The sequence below is a fragment of the Oncorhynchus keta genome, chromosome 14, assembly GCF_023373465.1.
Source record: "Oncorhynchus keta strain PuntledgeMale-10-30-2019 chromosome 14, Oket_V2, whole genome shotgun sequence".
In the NCBI taxonomy this organism is placed as follows: Eukaryota; Metazoa; Chordata; class Actinopteri; order Salmoniformes; family Salmonidae; genus Oncorhynchus; species Oncorhynchus keta.
Genome location: NC_068434.1, coordinates 62,790,227 through 62,800,104, shown reverse-complemented (window position 1 = coordinate 62,800,104; position 9,878 = coordinate 62,790,227). Strand labels below are relative to the sequence as shown.

Sequence of the window (9,878 nt, the reverse complement as noted above, 5' to 3'; positions counted from 1 at the left end):
TGTGAGCTCATATAACTGGATTGAAGCAACTAATTGAAGTCCATTTGTGTCTATTGCTTTGTTAGACTGAAAACAGTGTAAGATACAGATACACTATATACATACAAGTATGTGGACACCCCTTCAAATTTGTGGATTTTCCTATTTCCACAATACCCGTTGCTGACAGGTGTATAAAAACGAGCACACAACCATGCAATCTCCATAGACAAACTGGCAGTAGAATGGCCTTACTGAAGTGCTCAGCGACTTTCAACTTGGCACCATCATAGGATTCCACCATTCCAATAAGTCAGTTTGTCAAATTTCTGCCCTGCTAGTGCTGCCCCGGCAACTGTTATTATGAAGTGGAAATGTGCTAGGCCACACAAGCTCACAGTACGGGAAGCCGATTGCTGAAGAGCGTAGCTCGTAAAAACCGTCTGTCCTCGGTTGCAATACTCACTACCAAGTTCCAAACTGCCTTAGGAAGCAACGTCAGCACAATAACTGTTTGTAGGGAGCTTCGTGAAATGGGTTTTCATGGCCGAGCAGCCGCACACAAGCCTTAGATCACCATGCATAATGACAAGCATCAGCTGGAGTGGTGTAAAGCTCGGCGATATTCATTGGACGCTGGAGCAGTGGAATCGCATTCTCTGGAGTGATAAATCACGCTTTACCGCCTGGCAGTCCGATAGACGAATCTGGGTTTGGCGGATACCAGGAGAACGCTACCTGCCCCAATGCATAGTGCCAACTGTAAAGTTTGGTGGAGAAGGACTAATGGTCTGGGGCAGTTTTTCATAGTTCGAGCCAGGCCCCTTAATTCCAGTGAAGGAAAATCTTAACGCAACAGCATACAATGATATTGTAGATTATTTGGTGCTTCCAAACAGGCCTAATCGCCCAACATCAGTGCCCCACCTCACGAATGCTCTTGAAGCAAGCCCAGAAAGCAGTGTTTCAACATCTAGTGGAAAGCCTTCACAGAGAGTGGAGGCTGTTGAAGCTGCAAAGGGGGGTCCAACTCCATATTAATGTCTATGATTTTGGAATGAGATTTTCGATAAGCAGGTGGTGTCCACATACTTTTGGTCATGTAGTGTATCTTTGAAACAATACTCTACCACCGACCGGACCATAAACGTTGTGTGGTGTCTGAGCTCGTGCATTAATTTCCCGGGCTGTTGACCTGCCTCTTCATCAGTGCAATGGGCACGGCAAAAGGGGAGGCTCTTCACACCGAACATTTCTCCTCCATCTCCTCACTTTTCTAGTCAGCAAGCAAGCCTGACGGAGCTACAATAAGTAGTGCCACTGCGGGGTAACTAAACTGTAAGGATTTCCACCGTGTCTTCACACTTTTTGTTATATTTTTTCATTTGTAAACGTCTCTCCTTGAATGAAAAGAGAAACGCAATAGCAATGCTTTTAATCCATTTTTGAACGGGTCGAATGGTGCAAGCACAAGGATGCGAGATACTGTAGTAAGTAACAAGGACAATATATTAACAGGTGCATGAAAATGTTTGGGAGAGAACGGGGCTTTTGTTTGATCTTCTATTGCATGTTTGCATATCGTTCTGCATATCAAAAAAAACTCCGAGATTAGCTTGTGGATGAGGACAGCACAATGAGTCGAAAGAAAGGTTGACTATCTATATGAAAACTATTTAGGAAGTGCAGCTTTCCAATGTCGTAGTCTATTTTTTAAGCTCCGTGTATTTTTATCTCTCTTCGATGGATAGAAAAGGAAACTACATGTGTTGAATGCTTAACTTCCAGGCAGTGCAGTTGAGACGACGTGCTGTCCATTTGCAGTGAAACCATAGTATGTAAGTAGTTTAACTTAGCAACTTGTCTTCGTTTTTTTGTGGTTACCAACCATTTCAAATTAATGAGAAAATCATACATCGTTGACCAGGCGTTATGTTGTCACTGGACATTTATTCTGAATGACTTACTACGTGTTGTAGTCTATTTTGTTTCTCGACAATGCAGACTAGGTGAAGGCTAGTACCGTAGTTGAAGCCCAGCGTTACCTCATGTGGCGCTATCCACTCTGAGTGGTGCTGAAACCAGCCGGCAACGAGCTAATACGGGACCGGTCTTCATGTAATTCAATGAGGGTTTCAGTCATCATTAATAAGCATAATTTCAATGTTTGGATGTTTATGATGTTTCTATTCCTTTATTCCAATAACAGCAAGTGAGCGTGATTAGGCAGCAGACATACAGATGCACTGTTAGGCTTCTGGGGTGTATAATTAACATAGCCATAGCATGTTTCTATGTAAACTTGCCATGTCGTCCAAATTGAAACATGCTACATATATATACACACACACACACACACACACACACACACACACACACACACACACACACACACACACACATATATATATATATATATATATATATGTGTGTGTATATATATGTGTGGATATATATATGTATATGTATATATGTATATATATGTATATATATGTATATATATATATATATATATATATATATATATATATATATATATATATATATATATATATATATATATATATATATATATATATATATATATATATATATATATATATATATATATATATATATATATATATACATTCAACTGTAATAACCACGTTGACTATTATCAATTAATATTTGGCACAGAGAATGTTGTCATGTTTTACTTGGCACTAACAGTAGGTATTTGAAATCCATCCAGTTCATAGAGGGATTATGTCTGTCTACTGTCTGTGAAATGTCGGTATCTGCCTCAGCCTTGCTTTTATCCCTGACTTGTTTATCACAGTTTATTTGAGTAATTTCTAATAGCTATGTCGTACACAGGCCTTTATCAAGAAATCCTTATGAACTCCAATGCTGTCACTGCTGTCTTTTTTCTTTAAAAACTTTGATAAATGGAGAGACCGTTTTTGAGTGTTTGCATTTGCCCATGAGATTTTTAAATTATTTTGTTAATGAGGAGAATGATTGGTCGTTTCCCATTTCATATTGTTTAATCTCAATTGACGTAATGTGGAAGATTCCCTCATTGGTCTGAATAGGCTATTTAAAATCCTATGAATTCTATGATTGCAGGACTAAAATTGGCATCTGTATGCACATTGCAACATGCCACTCTTTTACTTTTTCTAGTAAATGAACATCAAGTTCTGTAGACACTTCTTGTATATTAGATTGAAGTACCACGAATGGTATATTTGTAAAACAGTTTATGTACCACAATGTTAACACTGATTTCTCTCTTTACAGTCAAAATAATAGTTGATTTTCATTCAATCACTTGTATAGAAGTAGTAGATGAGTTGATAAGCAAGATTATATCATATTACTCCAGGCATGATCTCATCAGGGATATAAGTACTTACTGAAATAGATTACCTGCTCTGATCTTTTCAAGCCTCAATTACAGTTATATGTGGGACATTTGACTCATATGGCTATGGTATTTGATGAAAAGCATATTAGTAAATGCATTTGATCCAAAGTAATATGAAAACAATTATCATAACCAACATGTAATTGCTCAAAATCTTTCAAGGATAATCTCCAGAACATCAGATTAAAGATAGGCAATCTCATGTATCAGACTGGACCAGATGTATAAGACCAGAGACACAATCATTTACCCTACATTGTAGCAGTCTGATATGAGCACAGGATCACACAGGGTAATGCTTTCTGCTGCTTCATACCATTTGTAATGAAGAGGACTGCCTCTTCAGCTCTTCCTGCTCCTGTCATTTTCTTTGATTAATAAATGGTTGATATCATTGTTATCGTCCATTGATTATCATTAACTAACTCTAGTGATTGTTTGTACACGTTAAATATTAAATATTGCTTTAAAAGTCAGGTACCACTGATCTAAAGTGAGGACCTTGATTTCGCTCTCTCGGGTTCCTTCCTTTGAATACTGGAGTTGCCTTGTAATTTATACGATTAAAACAGATCACCTCTGTTTTCTCCCTTTTAGATCGTTCACACTGCAGGAACACCAAATGGATGGTGTATTGAGTAGTACATCCCCTCACCATTTGCAATGGAGGCAAATGAAGCCATGTGAGTGACCTTCATCGCACAATGAATTCAAGCTCTGACGCTCAAAGAAGGAAGAAGTAACCTTTGTTAATCATCTAAGGGAGAGCTGTTGATCTTGGGAAAATAAGTGTCATAACAATGCCCAAACGGTCCGAGGAGATGCTGACAGACGTGTGGACTTCCTTGTTGCTTGTGTGGATTACGTGTGTTCCTTATACATCCATGACCCCCATCATCAGCCAGTCCAAAAGTTTACAAACTGGTTCCACTGCGCTCCTACGTGGCCTCGCCGAAGGACAAAGAATACTTAGTCGAGCCAAGAGAGGATGGGTTTGGAATCAAATGTTTGTGTTGGAGGAGTTCTCTGGACCAGATCCAATTCTAGTTGGCAGGGTGAGTACTGTAATTGTCAGCTGTATATTAAGCTTGCTTATCGTGTAGAAACATTAATTCAGCCATTTAAATGCTCCACAATAGTTTTTTTTTTTTTACATTTTTGTGGGCTAGTTTTAGTGCTGGAGAGAGAGACAGACACTGGCCTGATCTCATGCAGGGTTTTGGAGAGAACAAATAAATCCAGAGCTACCAAATTCTGCGCTGAGGCGTTTTGTGTCGTGTCCCTGAAATATGGAATAACAGAGTGAAAATGAATAACTAATGATGCGTTACATTGCAGTGGAATGACCTACAGTACAACCACGTGTACAGTAGAAATATCTACTCGTTGTTTTATTCTATCTTTTTCTTTTCCATTTTCCATTTTCGTTCTTTTGCTGGCCAGGGTATTGGGTGTGGTTTTCCTTTGAAGTATTTGTCATAGGAACACAAGGATAAAAAGGGGGAATTTTTGCAACATTTCATTGTTGAGCATTTGAAAGAGCCCTATATTCCAAAGGATGAGGGACACCTGGTACCTGGCCTGTGTAGACGTGGCCGGGCCAAGGCTCAGGGCTCAGGGCCCAGTGAGGGTTGTTGACGAGGCAGGCCGAAGCAGCTTGTTCACAGCTCATTGCAAGAACGCACCTGGGGAGTCTCAACCTGGCAGCTACCACCTCTGACCATTACCCAACCACTCTAGCACATGCAACAGAATATGCCATCAAGGATAATATTTGACCCCACAGTAGCATGATTTACACATACCGTACTGCAGCTGTTTATCGATTTATTGAGGAGGTTATTTCTTGCTGTATATTTTGTACCTTAATGCTGTCATGACATATACTACTAGTAGTTGGGGGCATGCTGAAATGACAAGGCAGCTATTATGTTGTTTGAATGATTGCTGCACCTATATCTCAATCCCTATCCCACCATTGCAATATGAAAAACACATAGTTTTATGTTCAATCTTTGCAAAACATAACAGCGATAAAGAAGGAATTCATGATGATCATAATTAATAGCAGAATGGTACTATAAAGCAAGGGCTTCATGGTTTGGTAGAAGTCTCTAAATATTCATGAGGTGGAACATTAAGCCCTACAGTACTGTCTGAAAGCCTAAAGTTTGGCAGGATGTCACCTAATTTAGCACTCTAACTTGATTTTTGGGGGGGATTATTGTCACATGGGTATATCATTAAATCACATGCTCAAATGCTGTGTTTACACATGTGTTTTCCAACTACCATACAAACACCAAAATATAGATAAGTGCAGCATTCATATTTCACGAGTTTCAGTTAAACAGTCTCTGCCGGATCCTCTAATGGCTCTTCGTATCCCTGTAATGATCTCCAAGGTGTATCTTTGAATTAGATTGATGCAGCTTTTGGCATGCATATAGAGTTGGTCACACTGCTGGAGAGAATTGCCAGGAGGGTTCATGGCAAGTAAGGATAGCACTCAAATCTGTTTGGTTTTAGGTGTGCATGAAGCCCCTGTTCTTAGTCGGGGATTGTTTTAAGCATATTTAGCCGTTCTCACTCAAAATAATTAGCATGTGTAGGCTGAAGGACATCGCAAGGATTGTAGGAGTTAGTTTGGTTGAGGATGGATTTGTCTCGCATTTGAGAGACAGTGTTGATGAGTTGCATTATTATTCACAAGGTTAAGTACTCCTGAGCATGGCTGGCAGAGCAAAGATAAGTTCAATGTTGCAGTAAGATACAGGTGTAGGATCTTCATTTGATCACCCTGTTGTTGAAGGAAAAGTCCTGTGTAGCAGGAAATGCTATCTTGTGGGATATTCAAGGTTTAAAAAGGCAATCATCATGTATCAACCTCAACAAAAGTGTCCATTCATTTTAATCCACACATTAAAACCTGTTGCTGCAGGATTATTTTCCTGCTGTGAGAAACTGGTCAAATTAAGATCCTACACCTGTATGATGTCTCTCTCTCTCTCTCTCTCTCTCTCTCTCTCTCTCTCTCTCTCTCTCTCTCTCTCTCTCTCTCTCTGTCTCTCACTCACACTCTGGCTCTCTCTTTCTCATGCTTAATTAAAAAATGAATCAAATGGAAGTGGGAGGTGTGATTCAGATCTCAGTTTTTCAGTGCAGCCTGTGGTTGTGTGTTGATTATTGAGGAACCCCAGGCCGAGATTAGACTCATTCCATCCTTTACATTTTATTGTGCGGCACTCTGATGTTTAATTATACATAGATCTCCTGTCTTTTCAGCGACCAAGATCCCCTTGAGTTCCTGCTGGCATTGGAAGGAGACTATTAGCATAAATGTAAAAGTGAGCGGTGTGGGAGTGTGAGATGGTCACAATGAGAGACAGCGTCATCCTTGCTGTTCTTTACAGCACCGCCAGTCTGACATTGTGATTCACTGAGCTGGATCTGCGTTACCCTGTGTCACTCCCATTTGAAGGGAACGCAGTGCCTGTAAAACTGAAGCTGACGAGACAGCTGTAAAAGCTTGTTGCTCCAATGTAGAAGTGGTGTGCAGGGGATTTTAAGATTAACCCTGATTGAGCAATGTTTCCAAAATAACAACTCATTAAGAGCAATGTGAGTGCAGGTGGGAGATTTGATTTGTAGAACGTCATATTAACAGCATAAAGTGTATATTCTGGCATGACGTTTAATTTTTGGGGATTTTTTTCCTAATTTTACTAAGTCTTCCTCAGACTGTCCAAACTTCTCACAAATCCTAGTCTAAGCCAGGATAGTACGTTTTCATGGTGACCTTTTAAAAACTTTTCATCCTTGGATTTAACTCTCTGTGAGTTGAGCTCTCTGTGAGTTTAATCATGTAATGTTGCAAAGTGCACAGTCATTTTAATCCACAAAATCAAACGTTACACTGAAAGGAGAGATACATATTCAGCAAATCAACATTTTTTTTCCCAACCAAAGAAAATTAGACTCTGCTTGTAAAGCGTCAAATTGATTATAGTCTGTGTTACAGTGTGCTGTGTCTCACATAGCGCTGATGCAACTTTCATTTTCCTTTTCATTTGATCTCATGTATTTGAATGTTTTGAAGAATGGATGAGAATGGACTCCATTCTTCCCATTGTGGTGCAGATGTATCCAAATGATCCTGTTTCTTATTGTCCGATGCTTTTATCTCTGATTCAATTGTATGTGTTTTGCACAAAGAGAATTGATAATAACCATTAATATTCAACAATTCATACTGAGCTACAAGATTGTGAGGACTGACAGTAATAAAGAGATTGGGTTTGATTATTAATGCAGAAATGAACGTTTTATATATTGTTTTTTTGGAAGAAGATGTTTCCTTTTGCTGTTCAAAACAAGATATCTGTAACCATAAGATGGATAGCATGCAAGGCCTGCAAAAGTGTGGGCTTGGATATAGATCCCGTATCTCACAACTTTTCTTTGGTTAGCAACTGATTTGATTAAAATCACCCATATATTGATACTAATTCTTTGATCAACAGCTCCTCACCATCACTATAATTTTGAAATATTGTCATAGGATATTTCACTAAGTGACAACCACTCTTGGTGCACTGCTCCTCACAGGTGAAGAGACACTCATCGGGTATCCAGGCAAGTCCCAGATGTTTGTTTATCCCATAAGAGTACCAAGGAGCTGGCTGAAGTTTTACTCCTATTCATCTGTCAGTTCGCTCTCTCCTTCTGTATGATAGGCTTTGTTAAAGTGAGAGGGACTCTTGAGTCCTGGAAAGCTTGTCCTCAGGGGCGATGGAGTGTGTGTGTGTGTGTGTGGGGGGTGGGGGTGGGGGGGGCTGACAGTGTTCAAGTTTCGTCGTATTCGACTTCAATAATGCGTGGCGGCAAGCTCTCTCTGGGTGTTGGTGCTGCTACAGACGACGTCCTCCTCTGAGCTTCCTGACGAGTTTTTTTTTTTTTAGTAGATCAAATTCAGCCCCGTCCAAAGTGAACTGTGATCTGAGAAGATCCCACGCGTTACCCTGCATTTGCTTAGGTTAGGACGGAGTCAGTGCAGGGTCGAGTGGATATTGATCTTCGCTCTTGATTGAAGGCTTCGGAGGAGGAGTGAACACGAGTATTACTCCTCATTAATGAACGCTAATGTGGAGACCAAAATGATAGGTATCGACTACAGAATCAGTCTAACTATAACATTTATAACAAATATTCTCTCCTTGTATGTCTCTCTGCTGTGGGTTATCTTACTCTGTTACTGCTAGTATATATCATGGAGGCCTTTATATCATTGGAACATGAGCCCAGTCCCCCATTCCATTTCTACAGTGACTGTAATAAAACACCAGGCCCCAGCATTGAGTCTGATTGAGCTGTGGGATCACATTATTGCTTCCTTGGAAGAGGATGACAGGTTGTCTATTGCTCTGTGTTGTCGTTTTGCTCCCCATTAACAAGGTGTATGTGTGTGGTGTGGAGGGGCACAGGGACAAAACCAAAAATGAGTAGGAAGTATAATCTAAAACACCACAGTCATGATATGAGTGCAATTGTAAAAGTCCAATTGCAATTGCTTTTGACCAGGTGTTGTATCATTAAAAATGCATACAATGCAGGACTTAAATAAATGCTGACGTTCTATTTCTCTTCATGCTCTTCTCTAGGTCTCTCTCCCTCTCTCTCTCTCTCTCTGTCTGTCAGTTCGCTTGCTCTGTCTGTCTGTCTGTCTGTCTGTCTGTCTGTCTGTCTGTCTGTCTGTCTGTCTGTCTGTCTTTCTCTCTCTCTCTTTCTCTTTCTTTTACCCTCTGTCTGTCTGTCTCTCGCTCTCTCTCTCTTTCTTTCTTTGATTATTTCTTTCATTCCTTTTTTCTCTCTCTCTCTCTCTCTCTCTCTCTCTCTCTCTCTCTCTCTCTCTCTCTCTCTCACACTCTCTCTGTCTGTCTGTCTGTCTGTCTGTCTCTGTCTGTCTGTCTGTCTGTCTGTCTGTCTGTCTCTCTGTCTCTCTTTCTCTCTGTCTCTCTTTCTCTCTCTTTCTTTTTCCCTCTCTGTCTGTCTCTTGCTCACTCGCTCTCTTTCTTTCTTTCTTTCTTTCTTTCTTTCTTTCTTTCTTTCTTTCTTTCTTTCTTTCTTTCTTTCTTTCTTTCTTTCTTTCTGTCTGTCTGTCTGTCTGTCTGTCTGTCTGTCTGTCTGTCTGTCTGTCTGTCTGTCTGTCTGTCTGTCTGTCTGTCTGTCTTTCTTTCTTTCTTTCTTTCTTTCTTTCTTTCTTTCTTTCTTTCTTTCTGTCGCTCTCTCTCAGATACACCAACATGCACACCTACACCTTGTCTTATGGCAATAACACTTAGATGGTGCCTGTGTAAATCACATACAGTACGTGCACATACACACACATACTCTATTTCCTCTCTCATTGTTACCTTTTGACTGACTGTGTGATTGCACAATGAACAGCATGCATATATCGTCAGGCAAGATGTAGGAAGCAAGAGAT

The 9,878-nt window shown here is 40.1% G+C and overlaps 1 protein-coding gene across 2 annotated transcripts in view; it reads left to right on the top strand.

The window, feature by feature from the left end:
- The first annotated feature begins 1,224 nt into the window (after positions 1-1,224).
- The window catches only part of LOC118393753 (cadherin-8-like), an 81,356-nt gene continuing 72,702 nt past the window's right edge, over positions 1,225-9,878 (top strand). For both annotated transcript variants that reach the window (XM_035786794.2, XM_035786793.2), the window contains exons 1-2: positions 1,225-1,469; positions 3,989-4,446. In XM_035786794.2, the coding sequence (XP_035642687.1) occupies positions 4,192-4,446 (255 nt within the window). In that variant the 5' untranslated portion in view covers positions 1,225-1,469; positions 3,989-4,191. The remainder of the gene's footprint in view (positions 1,470-3,988; positions 4,447-9,878) is intronic.